At 36.5% G+C, this 20,358-nt stretch overlaps 1 protein-coding gene across 4 annotated transcripts in view; it reads right to left on the reverse strand.

The window, feature by feature from the left end:
- The window catches only part of RFC1 (replication factor C subunit 1), a 77,546-nt gene that overhangs the window by 32,819 nt on the left and 24,369 nt on the right, over positions 1 to 20,358 (reverse strand). For 2 of the 4 annotated variants that reach the window (XM_009447518.4, XM_001140765.6), the window contains exons 5-7: positions 5,809 to 6,041; positions 4,855 to 4,932; positions 1,630 to 1,707 (exon numbers count right to left, since the gene is read on the reverse strand). In XM_009447518.4, the coding sequence (XP_009445793.1) occupies positions 1,630 to 1,707; positions 4,855 to 4,932; positions 5,809 to 6,041 (389 nt within the window). The remainder of the gene's footprint in view (positions 1 to 1,629; positions 1,708 to 4,854; positions 4,933 to 5,808; positions 6,042 to 20,358) is intronic. The other 2 variants (XM_054682837.2, XM_054682836.2) reach the window with 1 other exon arrangement.

Here is a 20,358-nt window from a genome sequence, read left to right on the forward strand (position 1 = left end):
TGAAAGAATAAAATAAAAATAAACAAAAGCTCGAAAGAAAATGAGAGCACTTTCTCAAAGGGGAAAAAAATATATCCATTCTTTCCACTGCTCCTTCAAAACTCCATTTTATAAAAAGTTCACAAATTGAGGTGTGTGATACAGTCTTTTAAAGTAATTATAATTTGAGTGTCTTTAGATGAAATAAGACTTTTCAAATGACAAAGTCTCCACCACTCCCTACTGTCTTAACACCTGCCTGTTTAGTCTTAGCTCCTGATGTATCTAGGTTTACAACTCTCTGCTTTAAAGAAGTAAAATCTTTTGAAGTAATCACATATTGACATTGACAATTATATTAACAGAATGTGATTCATCAGAAATAAAGCTAATCTCCTGGAGATAAATAAAAAATAAAAATTTAAAAATTTAAAAAATTAAAGTCTTGATGTTTTAAAGATTCCCCAAAATAAGACTGAGGCAGGCAGATCACTTGAGCTCAGGAGTTCGAAACCAGCTTGGGCAACATGGCAAAACCCCATCTCTACAAAAAACACAAAATTATTAGCTGGGTGTGGTAACACATGCCTGTAGTCCCAGCTACTTGGGGGGCTGCGGTGAGGGGATCAATCAAGCCCAAGAAGTCAAGGTTGCAGTGAGCTGAGATAGCACCACTGCACTCCAGCGTGGGTGACAAAGTGAGACCTCGCAAAAAAAAAAGAAAGAAAAAGATTCCTCAAAATATACTCATTATTATATGAGACTGTCATAATATAGATCTTAGAGTTAACTAATTAGAACTGACAAAACTGTGCTTCCTGAAAAGACAGTGATTAATATTGAAGTTATTAAGCTTGTGTTCCAAAAGAATTTTTATGAGCATTATTTTCTGAACAAGTACATAAGAACTCCTATGATAAAGGAGTAAGGAAAAGGTAAACTGGGCACAGAAGCTCATGCTTCTAATCCCAACACTTTGGGAGGCTGAGGTGGGAGGATAGCTTGAGCCCATGAGTTCGAGGCTTCAGTGTGCTATGAACGTGCCAGTGTAATCCAGCCTGGGCAAGAGTGAGACCTTGTCTCAAAAAAAAAAAAAAAGAACTAAAAGGCCAGGCATGGTAGCTCACATCTATAATCCTAGCACTTTGAGAGGCTGAGGCAGGAGAATCGCTTGAACTCCGGAGTTCAAGACCAGCCTGGCCAACATAACAAAACCCCCTCTCTACAAAAATATACAAAAATTAGATGGGTGTGGTGGCACACACCTGTAGTCTCAGCTACTCAGGAGGCTGAGGCAGGAGGATCACTTGAGCTCAGGAGGCAAAGGCTGCACTGAGCCCAGATCATGCCACTGCACTTCAGCAGAGACCCTGTCTCTAAAATAAATAAAATAAAATAAAATATAAAAAGAATAAGGAAAAGATATAATTCTTTGTTTTGTGATAAAAGGTTCTGGTTTGTTTTGATGCCGTCACCCTTCTTTCAAGAAGAATAAGTTTCTCAATGAGCTTCCCCAAAAACATTTTTATAAAATAATTTAACTTCTTTCTGGAAAAGTTATTCATGTTTTGGCTAGAGCCTAGAACACGCAAGTATGAACACTGATCTGTACTGTATATTCAGAACGCAAATAGCCCAACATTATGCCACCTTTTTGGTCTTGGGTTCTTCATCCAACATGGCTAATGTTCTGGCAAACTCTTCATCTTCATGCAACTGCCTCTCCAGCTGTAAAATGTGTCAGCAAAGTGAGTTGAGTTGCTCTTTTTCTTTTCGTAAATAGAAGTTTTAAATGTCTGATTCATATATTTAGAAGAAACTAGAAAAACATTTTCCAGAAAATAATTATGACATTTTCCCACTCAACATTAATAGTGAAGTATCACAGGTTTGTTTCACTAAGCTGAATCAGATTTTGGAACATACAGTTCTGGTTTTGCAGGGATGACAGATAAAGTGAGCATATTTTTAAAGTCATATTTCTTACTTATAAAACATGAGGTCTGTACTTTTCTCTTAATGGTTCTTATGCAACACAGCTTTCTTATTTCTATTTATTGTCTAAAAAGACCTCTGAAAGGAATCTCAACCTAATAGGAAAACACAATCATCTGGGGAGCACAAAAATAGTGAATCTAAGAATTTAAAAAAATTATACAGTATTTTTTTGGCACATATAATAAGCTATATACAAATGTAAAATCACTTTTACTATCAAACTCCTATTTTCAATTACTAATTCAAATGCATCTGTTCTCACTTTTGAAAATTTAAGTCATCATGTCAGGAGTTCTACTAACATGCTAATGTAACACAGAGACATTCTAGTTATCTCAGTTATTTCAAAATACTTTCACATTCAGCAAAATGGAGCGCTTCCAAAAGAGAATATATAGCAGTGGAGTATCTTTCTCATTATAAACCAAATGGCTGTATGCTCCCTGGTAAAATGGCCTTACGTGATATTCAATAAAAAACACCCTACATTATTCAAACAAAGAAAAGGACTTCAAAATCCACTCAATCTTTTAAAAGTGAAGTGAAAAAAAAAAGGGAGGAAAAACTCTTACAGGGATAATTAGTAAAGACATCTTCAGTTACTGACACCTAAAAGTCCTTAATCAGATTAATAAATTACCCAAACAAGATTCTGAAAGAATGTGACAAAAATGGAAAAATAGGGGATTGTGATACAAAGTACCACACCTGGTTTGGAAAGGATTAGGTAACCCTCTAGTATTTGGATCAGGAGAAGTCAGGTTCCTAAAAATTACTTCCTAGTTCGACCCAGGCTACTTGTGCTGCCTTGAGTCATGTGGATACTCGCTTGTAGTTTATGTAATTCAGTGTGATCAAGTAAGATAGAAAAACATTTTGAAAACACAAACTAAACTGCCAAAGTAATAAAATGTGAACAATCACAATATTGTTCTCTCACAATAATACTTATCAAGAGCCCATTGTATGCCAGACACTAAGATAAGCACTGATGTAACAATGGTTGAGTGAGACATAAATGGTTGAGACAAATGGTTGAGTGAGAGTCCTGGTGAAGGGACCTTAGAGCCTATACTTGTCATTCTAATTAAATAGCAAGTATAATAAATGATAATAGTAGCTATGACAGAGTGTGACAGAGTATATCGGAGGAGTTTCTAATATAGTTGAGGTAGTCTGGGAAAGTGACACTTAAGCTAAGCAAGAGGAAGGGAGTTCAAACAGCCGGCAGCTAAGTCTGGAACCTCTGACAGAAATGAGCGCTCCTCCCTGAAATACTTTCTTTGGCTTCTGTAAGATATCAACCTCTCCTGATGTTCCTACTTCACTAGCCACTCTCTCCTCTCCTTTGCTGGATCATCCTCCTTTTCCTGACCTCTAACAGTGGCCCAGGGCTCAATCCTGAGACCTTTTTTTCTTTTCTATTTGCATTATCTCCCCATGATCTCATCCAGTTACACAGGTTTAAATATTACTCAACTGGTAATGATTTCCAAATGTCCATCTTCAGTTTAGACTTCTCCCCTGAGTTCCTGACTCTTCTACCCAACCACCTACTCTGCCTTTCCATTTGGAAGTCTATTAGACATCTCAAACTTAACTTGTCCAAAAGATCTCTCTGTACCAAACCTGTTCTGCTTCCTGTGTTCCAGCCTTAGTAAATCGTATCACCATTCACCCAGTTGTTAAGGCCATAACTGAATATTATTTTCCGAGAGACAAGGTATTGCTCTGTCACCCAGACTGGAGTGCAGTGGCACAATCACAGCTCATTGCAGCCTGAACCTCCCAGGCTCAAGCAATCCTCCCACCTCTGCCTCCGAAGTATCTGGGACCACAGGTGTGCACCACCATGCCCAGTTGATTTTTGTATTTTTGGTTGAGATGGGATTTCCCTATGTTACCCAGTCTGGTCTCAAACTCCCAGGCACAAGTGATCCTCCCACCTCGGCCTCCCAAAGTGCTGGAATTACAGGCATGAGCCACCACACCCAGCCTCATCTGTGAATCTTCTTCCCTCACACCTTACATCCAATCTGTCAAAAACAACTTGTACCTTTCAAGGCACATTCAGATTATGCCCACTTCTCACTGCCTTTTCCTATTACAAGCTGACATCTCTCACCTACCATTCAGTCTGCAAACTGATCTGCTTTTGATCTTGCCCCCACCATGAACTATTAACATCATCGAAGCCAAAGTAATTTTCTTTTAAGATCCATCAAGTCATGTCACTTTTCTATTCAAAACTCCAATGGGGCTGGGTGTGGTGGCTCACACCTGTAATCCCAACAATTTGGGAGGCCAAGGTCAAGACCAGCCTGGCCAACATGGTGAAACTCCGTCTCTACTAAAAATACATAAATTAGCCGGGCGTAGTGGTGGGCGCCTGTAGTCTCAGTTACTGGGGCAGGTGAGGCAGGAGAATCACTTGATTCCCAGGAGGTGAAGGTTGCAATTAGCCAGATTACGCCACTGCACTCCAGCCTGGGCAACAAAGCGAGACTCTGTCTCAAAAAATAAAAAATAAAAACTCCAACGGTTTCCCATTTGGAAGAAACTAAATTCCAAAGTCCTTATCATTAACATCCTTTTTGTGGGTATCAAAGACCTATCATGACCTACAGGATTTGCTGCTAGCCATTTCTTCAAAATCATCTCACAGCACTTGATCAATCTTCTCTAAAAATAAATCTTTCAGTAAATAATTCTCCCCTGGTCTCATCATTTATCTTGTACAGAAATTTAGATTTTCATTTATTAGATTTTAACTTATTTTACATGTAACTTCCAATGAGGTTCAATTCAAAACCTGGCTGGACTAAATAGCTAGTCACAATATCAAGTTACTAATGATTCTAAGCAAAATGCCAATACCTCCGCATCTTCATCAAGCTGTAATTGCTTGGCGATGGCTTCATCTTGTAATCCAGACTCATCTGTATTTTGTGAAAGCTATATTTCAAAGAAAATCAAGCAAAATCAGCATAAACCTTAAGTTAAAAATAAGGCACTTTTTCTTGACTGTTGCTGATTAAATACACCAATGAGAGATAAGTGTATCAGTAACAGCTGCAATGTACACCAGCCGGAAAGTCAAATTTATGGCTACTCCCTGACCATATCCAATCCCTAATAAATATCCTATAGACAGACCTGTCTCACTTAGTTCTATTGATATGTTCAAGAGAAGTACCAAAAATAAAAATTAAAAAACCCAATCCTGTAGATTAATGTCTTGGCTTGACAAGTAGTCCAGAACATTGGCAAACCAATATGTGAGAATGATTACATTGTTCTATGGAGGAAGTGATAGAATCAACAAGCATACATTATGGGGCAGGCTTTCTTTAACTCAGGGGACTACTTTCACCATAATTTATCTGGTATGTCTGTTTCCTAAATGGCCAGAAACAGATGAATCCAATATCTGCCAAAGTAGAGAAGGTCAGAAGTGTAGCATAGGTATGCTCTATTTATAAGGAATCTATTTATTATCTCATTTGGAAACAAATTTATCGCTAATATTGACTGGTTGATGTCAATAGTAAAATGAGTTTGCATTCTGAGAACTCAATTTAAATTTGAATAATTATTTTTTCTTATGGCTTAAATGATCTTTTCCCGCTTTCAAGAATTAAAAAATTAAATATGTAACATTCCAACTTCCTCATCCTTTAAAATGAGGGCAATACATTTTATCCATAATCATAGGAAAATTATTTTAATTATTAAAACATGTTGCCTATTTACTACATCCTAGTTTCTCCTGTTAATATTAGTGAATGGGTATAAATCCTGAGCATACTTGCTTATACGTAGAACACTTACCTCTTTTCTTTTGCTTGCCACCATCTTCTTATTAGATCTTTGGACACTTCCAGTTCCAAAATAATCAAGTACTGATGTGGGTGTAAGTTTTATTGGTGATAAAGGCTTATTCTTGGTCTTAGTGTTTTCTTCATTCTTTTTCATGTTTGATGTTCCAAGATGACTATTTGTAGATCTTCCATTCTCTTTTGATTTAGAGGCCGCCTTCTTACACATAAAGTCATCTTCTTCATCTTAAATGAAATGTAACCGAATATTTTTTATAAAACATCAATTCGGTTATACAAAGAAAACACTTCTACCAACTTTATCAAAAGTATACAAGAGGCTAGACATGGTGGCTCATGCTTGTAATCCCAGCACTTTGGGAGACCAAGATAGGAGAATCATTTGCGCTCAGGAGTTCGAGACCAGCCTGGGCAACATCATGAAACTCCTTCTCTACAAAAAAATTAACAAAAAATTAGCCAGGCATGGTGGTACACACCTGTAGTCCCAGCTACTAGGGAGGCTGAGGCAAGAGGATATAAACCCAGGAGGTTGAGGCTACAGTTAGCTGTGATTGCACCACTGCACTCCAGTCTGAACAACAAAGACCCTGTCTCAAAAACAAAATAAACATCCAAGAACTTAGAGATGCTAATAACTTTTTTTCCCCCTATCTCCTAAATTCAACCATCATCCCCACATTTACCAGTGCCAGGCCTGTAATACGCTATATCCCCCAGTTACTACCAAGAGTACACAAATATTTACTGAGCACTCATTATGTACCAGGAACTTAAGATACAGCAGTGAATAAAAAAGACAAAATCCCTGCCCTCATGGAACTTAAAGTCTAGAAGAGGAAACAGATATACAAATAAACAAATATACACTGTCAAGTTAAATGTTCTATGAATAAAAAGTAAAACAGGGTGAAAGAATTAAAGAGTGATGAAGGGTACTCTTTGAGATAAGGTACTGAGGGAATGCCTCTTTGATAAACAACATTTTAACGGAGGCCTGAAATGAAGATACCTCAGGCAAGAATATTTGGGCAATTAAAACTACAAATGGAAAAGCCAAGACGGAAGTGTGCCTGGAGTTCAATGTGGCTGCAGCACAATGCGGAGGCGTGCCAGAGAGTTCAGGTGAAAGAGGTAGGGGCCAAATCCTGGAGGACTTTCTAGGCAATAGGAATAATTTTAGTCTTTATTATAGAACGGGAATCCACTGGAGAATTCTGAGAATAGTTTGTGACCCAACTTAAGGCCTGTCATTTGGAAAACACACTGCAGAGCGGGGGAAAGTGAATGCAGGGAGACCACTTAGAAAGCTACTGCAGTTCCAGATGAGATACGGAAGGCTTGGACTGTGGTGGTATTCGCAGAGGTAGTAAGTTGTCAGGTTCTAGCTATATATTGCAGGTGAACTATCTACTGATATCTAACCATTCATTTAAGACCATAAATTATTTGTTACATTTTATTTTTCTAAAAAGTTTCCACAAAACATCTGGCTTTAAATGTCTTTTTAAGCATTCATGACAATGTTTAGATAATTAGGAGCTCCAAAAATGTACCTTAAAAGGGCCTCAATAAATTTGTTTGCTTCAGTGACTCACCAAAAAAAAAAAAAAAAAAAAAAAAAGCTTTTCGATTTGGCCTATAAACAAAAGAAATCCAATAAAAATGAAAATCTAAGAGACAAACATGAGGCCGGGCACGGTAGCACACACCTGTCATCCCAGTACTTTGGGAGGCTGAGGCGGAGGATTGCTTGAGCCCAGGAATTCAAGATCAGCCTGGGCAATATAATGAGACTCCATCTCTACCAAAAAAAATTAGCTGGGGAGGCAGGCGGATCACTTCAGGTCAGGAGTTCGAGACCAGCCTGGTCAACATGGTGAAACCCCATCTCTACTAAAATTACAAAACTTAGCTGGGCATAGCAGTGCGCGCCTGTAGTCCCAGCTACTCCAGAGGCAGAGGCAGAGGGTGCAGTGAGCTGAAATTGTGCCTCTGTACTCCAGCCTGGGAGACAGAGCAAGACTCTGTCTCAAAAAAAAAAAAAAAGAAAAAGAAAAATTAAGCTGGGCATGGTGGTGCAGGCCTGTAGCCCCAGCTACTCAGGAGGCTAAGGCAGTAGGAGGATCGCTTGAGCCCAAGAAATGGAGGCTGCAGTAAGCCTCGATTGTACCACTGCACTCCAACCTGTCTCTAAAAAAAACTTTTTTAATACAATTGAAAATAGGCCAGGTGCAGTGGCTCACACCTGTAATCCCAGCACTCTGGGAGGCCGAGATGGGTGGATCATTTGAGGTCAGGAGTTCATGACCAGCTTGGCCAACATGGTGAGAGCCCGTCTCTACTAAAAACACAAAAATTAGCTGGGCGTGGTGGAGTATGCCTGTAATCCCAGCTACTTGGGCAGTTGAGGCAGGAGAATCACTTGAACTGGGAGGCGGAGGTTACAGTGAGCTGAGATTGCACCACTGCACTCCAGCCTGGGCGACAGAGTGAGACTCCCTCTCAAAAAAAAAAAATTTTTTTTTAAATAAAAGACAACCATGAAGACTAGGTCATGGTGGGGATGGGGGACGGTTCACTGTATCAATTTGGTATGCAAAGCCACATATGAGTGGCTCCTATGTCCTCTCAACTGCTCCCTCATTCAACTACGAACATTTGCTAAAGGCCTTACGTCCCAGGCACTGTGTTATCCTTATGTGGCTGCCATTTCAAACATGAAAGTATCTAATGATATGTAAAAATCAAAAGGATTTAGCCTTACCTTCTAATTATTATATTTATATTAAAATGAAACTATAAATTTTGCAACACATCACTCTTACAGGTTTCTGATTACTAAATGTAAAAAGTAACCCGCTATTTAAAGCAAGCATGCAGTAGAAATCTCTGAGGATGCCAGTGCCCTTCACTACAAGCACATTTTCTCTAATAATTTACAGCTCACCCCTCCCTCCAAGGGCCTCCAAAAACCACAGATATATCCATTAGATGGCTCCACACTCTTGACCACAATCAGCTAGACCAGGAGTGAGCACTTCAGCAAGGTGGGGCCAACTTTATCCTTGATTTGCTCAACCAGTGTGTACAAACCAAGGTGCAAAAGGTTTATTTCTACATTCCATGAGATAAGTTAGCAGGCTCCTAATAAATTTCCCCATTTTGCTTACACTAAAGTGTTTCCAACTGAAAGAGTTAAATTAAAACATACTTGTTTCACTTCTCTTCAACTATAGTCAATCTACCGTCAAGCTTTAATTAAAAATTTATCCATAACTCTTTCTAAAGCACATCCAAGGCCTGATACAATTAACAGATTTCAGTTCAACCACGTTACAAAGAGTCAACAGACTAGGTTCAGTCATTCATATATATATGTGTATGTGTGTGTGTGTGTGTGTGTGTGTGTGTTCTCCCTACCTAACTACTGGTTCTTCTCTGCCTCTTTGCCAGACAGGAAAAAGGCTTTGCAAAAGGCTAGGTAACATCACCATTCCATTTATAACAGCCACGTGGATCACCCATAATAGTCCTAGTAACTAACCATTGAGAATATAATCTCAAAGTCCTTTCCTTTTCTCTAAAATAATAACACAATGATCATGGTATTATAGAAACTCAAATTTTTTAATACTTGACAGCTGACCAGCTATACCCAGTATATGTTAAATTTCTTACCTTATTAAATTTTATAATGTTTATTTGCTTTAAGTTCAACAACAACAATTGTACTTCTGGGCAAGAGGGAGTCCCTTAATGGAGAAAGAACAAACTTAAATTGTCTCTGAAATGATGGTGCTCTACCAATTTCCCACCACCTTAAAAATGCCTAAAATACTAACATTCCATTTCCACTACACCTAGCCGTGCTTATAAGCAGTATGACAGAAAACCCCATAGCTGAGTGGGTGAGATCAACTACTATGGAGAGCAGATTGTAACAGGGCAAGAAAATGGGAAGACAAAAAGTAAATGACCACGTAGGCAAAGATGGCCTCAACAACCATAACAATGGCAGTACAAACAGAGAGATGTGAGTATTGTGTATAATATGGGAAAACAAATAACCTAAATATCTATTAATATGTATACTCAACCATGTAACAAAATCTCTACAGCAATAAAAATTATAACAAATATCTATATTTGCTCATAGAAATATATTCATATGTTTACTAGGTGGCAAAAGCAGATGACATAACAGCATGTTTAATGACACTGTTTATCTATAGATATATACATAACTTTTAAATTCACATTCTAAAATCTGAAAAGAATCAATAAAACATTAACAATTTTTATCTCTGATTAGGGAAATATGGGTAATTTTTATGTTTTTTTCACACCTTTTGATATGGCTTGGCTGTGCCCTTAACCCAAATCTCATCCTGAATTCCCATGTTATGGGAGGGATCCAGAGAAAGGTGAATGAATCATGGGGATGGGTCTTTCCTGCGCTGTTCTCGTGATAGTGAATAACTCTCATGAGATCTGATGGTTCTATAAAGGGGAGTTTCCCTGCACAAGCTCTCTTCTCTTGTCTGCCGACACTTGAGACGTGCCTTTCACCTTCCACCATGATTGTGAGGTCCCCAGCCATGTGGAACTGTAAGTCCAATAAACCTCTTTCTTTTATAAATTGCCCAGTTTTGGGTATGTCTTTATTAGCAGCATGAAATCGGACTAATACACCCTTTTCTCCGTCTAATGTTTTACAACAAATTGACTACATCCTAGAACTCTCTGACCCCTTAGCTTTCAGAGTCAGTGCTTTAGTTTCTACCTCCTCTCCACTCTTCTTTGCTTACTTCTGTTCATTATTTATCAGCATCTCTGCTATTCTGTTGCTGGCTTCACAGACTTCATGGTATCTTTTTATTTACTATTAATAAGTTTTTATTGAGCATTAAACTACATGCCAAGAACTTCATAATAAATTATCTTTAGTCAACTAGTCCTACCTCCTTATTCAATACATAGACCCCATTTTCCACATTTCTAACAAAAAAATAGACTAGACTTAAATACTTTCAAAATCGAGCAATGTTAATTCACCTTCTTTCTTTAGCGAATAGCAAAATACTATACTCCTTAGGAAAGTTTTTCCTTATATTAAGTCAAAATACTTCCCTGTGAATTCCACCTACTTTCCTTAATCTATCCGCTGAACAGGGAGAAAAAGTTTATCTACTTTTTCCACATTCAGCCTCTGAAGACTGCCCTTATTTCTTCCTTACGTCCCCTTCTCTATAAATAGTAAAACAGTTTCAAGCCAATCAACATTTAGGTTACTGGGAAGATTAAATTTTTCTTGAAGGGCCGGACATGGTGGCCCACGCCTATAATCCCAGCACTTTGGGAGGCCAAGACGGAAGGATCACTTGAGCCCAGGAGTTCAAGACCAGCCTGGGCAAAAGAGCAAGACCCCATCTCTACAAATACAATAACACAAAATTTTAGAGGCTAAGTGCCCAGTGTAGCACCTAGCCATGTTACAGCCATTCAATAAATAAAAGTATTATTCTCTGGGAAAAACAGTGCTGAACCAGAAGTCTAGAAAACTAAAATTCTAACCTAAGTTTGACTTACTATTTTTAATTAATCATCTGGGTTTCACTGTGATCTTCTGTAAAATGTTGGACCAAACAAACTCTTAAGATTTTCCCCTTTACAATTTTATGACCCTATGGGTAGCCATATAGATTTTTTTAATATTATACACAATATTGGTAAAAATGTGATGAGTTTGTACTAATAAAAACACTAATTATAAAAGTGTAAATTAGTGTGACTTTTCTAGAAAGTAATTTGGTAGAACACACCAGAACCTTAAAGAAGTTCATATCCTTTAGCATAGTAACTCTTGGAGATAATCAGAGGTGATGACAAATATTTACATATAAATTTAGTCTAGTCATCACACTATTAGGAACATGAAAAGTATAAGCAACTGAAATGCTTGAAATCGGGAAAATATTTATATAAATTATGGTCTAACTATACAATGGACTCATGAAGCCATGAAAGATTAAGCCCAAATTTCGAGGCTGAAAAAAAAAAAAAAAAACCTCATGAAAATAGCAAAACGGCTGTCAAAAAAACAAAATACATCACTCTGTTATGTGCACCCTAATGTTATAGGTATAAACATCACCCCTAAAAGGGGAGGTTCTTGTTATGAGCCTCCTCTACCAGAGATCTCTTTACAATAGTGGAGGGTAACAGAGCCCTTCTCTGAATACATGAATTTAAATTGAACAATGTCTTCAAGCTATAGATTAAAAAAATGTACTATAGCTAAACACAGGCATAATTTTATAAACATTTTTATAATTTCTGAGAAAAATTTAATTACACATGGCTCTCCAAAGAAAAAATATGGGAGTGTTCTACAAGATACTTCAAGTATGTTTTCATTGTGTTAAACAAAAATTGCAAATAAGGCTCCTTTTCTCTGTTAACTACAAAATAAACAGCTCTCTAGGCCCCTAGGAAGGTACCAGTAACTCTAGTAAAACACAGTTATGAAAAGAAAAAGGGAGGGTAATTCTCAAGGACTGGCTCTCTTGCTTTAATACCTATTTAGTGCCCCCTGATTTGCCAATTTCCCCATACTCCTTACAGTTATGAGAATAACATTAAAAAAAGCAAATTCATGATCCTAAGCATTGAGATATTTCTCACAAATATAAGGGATTTCATATTTATTTTATAAATAAATATGGTACCCTATAAGCCACAGGCATATCTGAAAACACTGTCATCTTGCCTTGATGAAACCAGAAAACTTGAAGAACGAGCAGTCCTACTGTTTCTCTACTATGACTTCTGAACTAGTTGTCTTAAAGTTCCTTTGCCCTTAACATTTTAAAGGCTATACCAATATATTATGGAAAGAAGACAAAACAGGCCAAGAAGACAACTAGCTGCTTCCAACAGACAGTGACTTAACAGGTGTTGCTGTGAGGATCCTCATGTAAAATAAATATTTTACAATCCTACACAGTGTGTAGAGATGAAACATTCCAAATAAAGTTGTAGTTGTTCTTTTTTAACATTTGTTCTTGTTTTCTAATAAGCTTAAATTGGATTCCGCCTCATAGGAAGCCAAAGGCAAACTATGTTCTCTTCTCCCCAGAAACTTACAATAAAATAATGATAAACAGATCTAAGTCAAATTGAGGAGAACTGGTTGAAAATCATGAACAATTGAACACTTAGATTTTCCCTCTAGGATATCTGTCTTCTTGTAAAAACACCATTTATTTTTATTTATAGGCAACATAACCTCAAATGTGGTACCAACAACCAAGCAAACTAGCATTATCACATTATCCTACACACAGCAGAGGAATTGCCTGGGAGAGAAGATTGCTTTAACACTCTGTGTTAGATACATTCATTTATTTAGAAGAATAACAAAAGAGAAATAAAAAATGTGGGGGTCCATATAAAAATCTATTTAAAAGGCAAGAAGGAAAAAAGTCTAATTCTGGAATTCATACTGCTGAGAATCTGGCCTTTCCAAACAGATCTCTGAATTCTAATTCTGTGATTTTCTTTTCTTTGGTCTAGAATACACAAAAAGCAAATTAATGAAGAGATCCAGTTACGGGGATTAAAATAATTTATTTAGCAACAAAAACTAAAAAAGGAATCAAGGTGTTTAAAGCCTTTTTCTATAAAGTTTCTTTTCAATATTTCCTTGAGTCAAAAATCTAAACCATCATTTTGGTTTCAGAGACAGAAAAAGGTTCATGTATGTGCCAAGCCTTCAATAAATACTGGTTAAATTAAGTGGATGGAAGAGAAACTAAACATAGCACTTTTGCCCATTTATGTGGTAAATCAGACATTCTATACATATCAGCATAAAATAAAACCCCTAAGACTGCTCATCTTCAATCAAGAAACCAAAGATCTCATGATTCACTGCAAATGAATCCTCTTAGAATCAAATAGAGTCAGTTATATTTTTAAAATAAACCGTATTTTATAATTCGTGGGGTCTAGTGAGGTAGCTGAGTAATGATAAATAAGAGAAAAAAGTACTGGCTTGAAATGTGATGTTATCCACCACACAGGTACCAAGTCCACTGGAATGCCTGAATAAGAAAAAGTGGGGGAAAGGCCTGGGCAGTTGGCCACAGGTACATTACCCAAAGCTTCTTACAATTCTAAGGCATAAAACGGGCAATATAAGGAAATCTGCCTGACCACAGAGTTAAGGGAGTGATTCTGCAATCAATGCAATTTCCCCACTGCCATTCACATACATCTTCCCCATACAAGAGGAGAGAACAGTGCTGGTCTCAGTACGAAAGCCAAGTATAAGTCATTTTGTATATTATTTTATTATTATATATTGTATTGTATTAGTACTTAATGATATTTTCATCACATAATCCTACTTCCTTGGCATTCAGGAATACAGTCCTATGTCTCTCATAGTTTCACAAGTGCCTGACAGTAAAGTACATGTCACCAGAACAGTCTGTTCATTTTCAAAGATGCTTCGGAACCTCAGTATCTTAGTGTCTCATTATTTACTGTGCCCTTTTCAAATCTCCTTCCTCTCCATATGCCACTTAATTTTTTTCAGGTCCCATAATACACACTAATAAAAGAGAATTGAAGAACAAATTACCAAAAAAAGATTATAAGAAAGCATCTAGCTCTCATAAATATGTGCATTTGCAGATAAAATTGCTAAAGCACTATCAGTGACCTTTGAATCATCATATAAAATAGAAGCCCCTGAAGATTAAAGAAATGAAGTCCTAATTGTCAAAAAAGAGAAAGGCAGATCCACAACCACAGAACTACAGAAGACAGGTTTAGTGACAATGCTATACAGTAACATCATGAACTGGTCAGGAGCAGCATATGGCGCTCGACTGAAGTAGACAAGGGCTCACTAAGCATAAACCAAGGCCTAAGCCTTCATTTATTCTGTGAGTTATCAGACTAGTAGGTGAAATGAATACTAAAAATGATATCTGGACTTAAAGTATCCACCAAATTCTCTTCTGATAAGAGGCAGGGTTTCTAACCTCCATGTTACTGACATTTGAAGCCGAGTAACTCTCTGTCCTGTGCATTGCGGGATGCTTAGTGGCATGCCTGGCCTCTGCCACTTACATGCCGTAACATCCCCTAGTTGTGACAACCAAAAATGTCTCCAGATATTGCCAAAGCCCCCTCAGAAGGCAATATCACCCTTGGTTGAGAAACACTGATTTATGGCAAGATAGAGAAATACAAAACAATAGTCATTACTAAGATTCATAAGTAATTAGACAGTTATTCATAAGAAACTAAACAGCTATATCCAGGGTGCTGATGATGATTCAAAGCAAATTTTGAAAAAAACTTTATTTGTCCCTTAATGCTAAACAATTTTAATAATGATTCAGGAAGGAACACAAAGATAAATCTATCAAATTTATAGAAGATATAAAACTAGATGACATGAAAAAATAAGTGTATGAGAGACATCCAAAGATCTAGATTCTTCTACTGGGCAGGAAGGAAGAAGGGAGGGTTAAGCCATTAAGTTATGAAAAAGCAAGCTGTAGGCCAGGTGCAGTGGCTCACGCCTATAATCCCAGCACTTTGGGAGGCCGAGGCAGGCGGATCACCTGAGGTCGGGAGTTCGAGACCAGCCTGACCAAGATGGAGAAAGCCTGTCTCTACTAAAAATACAAAATTAGCCAGGCATGGCGGTGCACGCCTGTAATCTCAGCTACTCAGAAGGCCGAGGCAGGAGACTCGCTTGAACCTGGGAGGCGGAGGTTGCGGTGACCCAAGATCGCACCATTGCACTCCAGCCTAGGCAACAAGAGCGAAACTCCATCTCAAAAAAAAAAAAAGAAAAAGAAAGCTGTAGAAATTTTACAATAAGATGCTACTCAAATAAGTGTGTGTGTGTGTGTGTGTGTGTGTGTGTGTGAGAAACATTTACTTAGGTAATTTAAAATTATTAATTTAAATCTCTCATCTTCAAAAATTCTAAATTTAGTTTCTTTTATACAGAATTTTAGTGTACAAATTATTAATTTTTTAACAAGTATAATCAAAAAAATACAATACTCACTTGAAGGAAATTTTCTACCTTTATCACTCTAGGTTTCCCTGCAAACATCTAAGAGAAGCTCTCTATCATATACAGAATATATACCTATTTGTCTGATACACAAGACTATATGTCTCTAAAAGTTAGCAAAGAGAATGTTACACACATCCCCAAGAATATTTTCTGCTACTATTTTCCAAAGTCACAAGTCACTGTTATTACATGGTAACCTGTCACCTAGAGAACACAACATCGCCAATTTTTTCCCCATTTAAACACTCCTCAAATAATTTTAACTTCAGGAGTACTAACTGCCTCCAGAATTATATGCACAATTAAAATTACCAGTCAAACAATTCAAGACAGGAAAAACCCCCACCATTTTCGATCAAACAGCAGGCCCTGATGAAACCGTAATAAAAGGTCAATCTTCGCCAAACAAGACTCAAGGTCTCTCACTTCATTAAACAGCTAAAAGTAAATATATTTACCCAGTACAACAAGTATTTGGGTTTTTACCAACCTTGAAGAACATTTTACTAGAGTCAATAGTTGGCTATAAAGATATTTATAAGCAGTTCTTTCCTTTTCCTGTAACTTGGGAAATTAATGTGGTTAAATTAGTCTTTAAAAATCAATAAATCCTAGTAGAAGACAGATCTAATCAAAGTGATGATGAAAAATATTTCTCATGGAGTGAAATGGAAAGCCTAAAAATCTGTATAACAATAATCTAAAAAGCTAGCTGTATAATAATATAAGCAAAAATACTTGAAACCTACATTTTTCCTAAATCTGTTTTTCATTGTTTATAAAGCACTATGCAATAGAAGTAAAATGCAAGCCACATATAAAATTTCAAATTTTCTCATAGCCACATTTTTAAAAGTAGAAAGAAACAAGTGAAATTAATTTTAACTGTATATTTTATCTAACCCAATAGATCCAAATTATTAGCATTTCAAAATGGGATCAATAACAAAAAAATTAACAAGGTAGTTTACCTTTTTTGTGTAGGAAGTCTTTGAAATCAGTGTTGTTTAAATAAATTTTATTGTATATATCTAAAGTATACAACATGATGTCAGGGGATACACAGATAGCAAAACAATTACTATAGTGAAGCAAATTAACATATCCATCATCTCACATAGTTACTCATTTTATTTTTGTGGCAAGAGCAACTAAAATGTACTAATTTAGCAGGAATCCCAAATACAGTACAACTTTATTAACTATAGTCCTCATGTTATACATTAGATCTCTGGACTTGTTCATCCCATGTATCTGCTACTTTGTAACCTCTAATCAATATCTCCCCATGTCCTCCCCAATGCCCCTGCAACCACTGTTGCATTCTCTATTGACTTCTTTTTTAAGAGTCCGCATTATAAGTGAGATCATGCAATATTCTTTCTGTGCCTGATATTTCACTTAACATAATGTCCGCCGGGTTCACACATGCTGTGGCAAATGACAGAATCTCCTTTTTTTTTAAAGCCAAATAATATTCCATTATTATATATACCGCAATTCCTTCATCCATCCACCATGTGACACTGAGGTTGTTTCCATATCTTGGCTATTGTGCATAATGCTGCAATGAATATGGGATTGCACATAACTTTCTGAGGTGGTGATTTCATTTCCTTTAGGTATATGCCCAGAAGAGAGATTGCTGGGTCATATGGTGGTTTTATTTTTAATTTCATTGGGCTCCTCCATGCTGTTTTCCAAAATGGCTGCACCAATCTACATTCCCACCAATGGTGTATAGGTTCCCTTTTCTGCACACCCTGAATAACGTTTGTTATCCCTTTACTCTTTGATAATAGCCATCCTAACGAGTAAGGTGTTAAGGCACACTGGTTTTGGTTTGCATTTCCCTAAGGATTAATGATATTAAGCACTTTTTCATATACCTGTTGGCCACTTTTATGCATTCTCTGGAGAAATGTCTATTCAGGTCCTTCACTCATTTTTAAATTTGTTTGTTTTTCTATTGAATTGTCTGAATTATTCATACATTGTAGATATCAACCCCTTATCAGATATATGATTTGCAAATTTTTTCCCAATCTGTAGGTTGTCATTTCATTTTGTTGATTGTTTCCTTTGCTGTGTCAAATCTGTGTGTATTTCACATTTACAGCATTCTCAATTCAGGCTAAAAGCACATTTCAAGCGCTCCATAGCCACAAATAACTAGTAGTTCCCATACGAGACCACACAAATCCATAACATAAGTGGGCCAAATATCATTTCCAAATTTCTAAAGCTCAATTACAAAATCAACAGAAAGCCCTAAGTAACTAAACAAATACAAAATGTCTTTAAAGGCAGATGTAGGCTTATAAGAAAGTCAAAATATAAGAATAACAGTTAATACTTATTGAGCATTTACTATTTTAGACCCTAAGTCAGACTCTATTTTAAATGCTTTTCAAGCATTATCTCATTTGATTATCACAAAGGCTGCTGATGCAGGTACTAGCGATGTCTCCATTTTACATATAAGTAAACTAAAACACAAGGAAAGTTAAGTAAACAAGGCCATGCTTTTAAACAGTATACATGCTATGCCGCAAGAAAAATGCCAATAGAACCAAAGGTTGTTTTTAAAATCAGAATACAGAAGATAAGAAAAGATAAAGTATGCAATAATGAAGAAAAAATTCTATCTTTTGGAATTAACAGGTTCTTTAAAACTGAATCATGTCATATGACACTTTTTCACAAGAAGCTCCAATCTCCAGACAAACAATACAGTTTTAGATTAGAATTTTTAAACTATTACACAAATATTGGGAACACTTATTCTATTTTATGGAATGAGGTATTGCCCAATTCTATTATACACACACACACATTTTATTTAACCTTATACTGGTAATATAAAACAAAAATATTTATGACCCAATATTGAAAAGTATGGTTTTAGCCTAACGTAAAGAGTAATGAAAGCATTACTTTAATGTCAAGGATTTTCCAGTACTATATTAATTTGAAAAAGCTGCACTTTTCTTTTTTGAAACTCTTATATTTGTGATTTTATTATGCCAATCTTATTGTGGGCTTTTTTTAATAGTCTCATTCTCTTGTATGAAGGAAAGGGCTTATCTTCCTCCCATTCACCTATTATTTCAAACAATAAAGTATGAAAAGATAAAACAGGCAATAATAAAGCAAGCTTCTTCCCTACATCTCAATTCTAAGAAAAAAATAGAATAATGCATAATACTGAACACCATCTGAGACAGGTACATCATACCCCAAGATTTTTAGCTAAAACATGAGGACAATGTTTACTTTCACATGTATATGCTACCAGCAAATGACACAAATACTGCCTAACGTTCATAAAAAGTCCAGATAAAAAGCTGGACATCTCTTCACAAAACAACATTCAAAAATTGCTCATCTTAATGGATGACTGGATACAGAAAGAAAAAAAATTGCTTGTCTGAAATAACCAGTCCCATGTGAAAGAAAATCTGTGATCGGAGCTTAAATTGTCTGACCTTTTTGTTTACTTAAAATCACAAGATAACAACAGCCCTGATCCACAGTTGAAGGCCATGGCTGGCTGCACACTAACTTTGACATTTTTCAGGGTGTCACTGGAAAGCCCTATCACACCACCTTCAGTTACATAATAAACCTATCACTATACTGTTCTTACTCTCCCCTCCCACGTATTCAAAACTTCACAAAGGTAGCCAGAGCTAAGAGGAGAGCCTCTTAATTTAAGAGTTCGTTTACACAATGTGCCTGGGCAGATATTTAGCAATAGCACAAAAAGGTTAAGAGTCAATCAGCCACCTGCCCATAACAAAGAAACGTCTGTTTGGTAAAAATTTTCCAAAAAATATGTTCACATCACTTACTTTTTGTCTTTGATATTTTGAACAATTTCATCAACAAATGTTTCATGTAACCTACAAAGTTCACCTATGGACTTTGTTTTTCTTTTTATTTTTTCCTTTGCACTGCCTACTCAATGTGTCAGGCACTGGGTCTGGCCCTTTCACGTACATCATCCCATATTATTCCGGTTATTGTCTCCTCTAAGGGTTAACAACATTACAATCAAAATGACTTCACCACTAACTTATCTGAGTTTTTCTCCTAGGATGACAATATAACTCTGGGATCCTTACATAAAAGAACAATATCCATGAAACAATTACTTACACAACAAAATATTTAAGATTAGCACATAATTATTTATAAATGTCCTTTGCACTTTCATTACTCTTAAAACAGATGTAACAGAACTAAATTTAAGTACAAAACAATCTTCTTTAAAAAACCCAATACTTAAATTTGTAGTGTCACCAGAGAATACAAGGAATTCAACATCCGTGCTAAATTATAAATCACAAATGTGAGTAATCACTCTACACTTAGATTATTGACTTTGGTCTGCCAGATAAAAAGCTTGCATTAAAAAAGTAGTTCTAA

Source organism: Pan troglodytes, chromosome 3 (assembly GCF_028858775.2).
Source record: "Pan troglodytes isolate AG18354 chromosome 3, NHGRI_mPanTro3-v2.0_pri, whole genome shotgun sequence".
NCBI classification, from domain to species: domain Eukaryota; kingdom Metazoa; phylum Chordata; class Mammalia; order Primates; family Hominidae; genus Pan; species Pan troglodytes.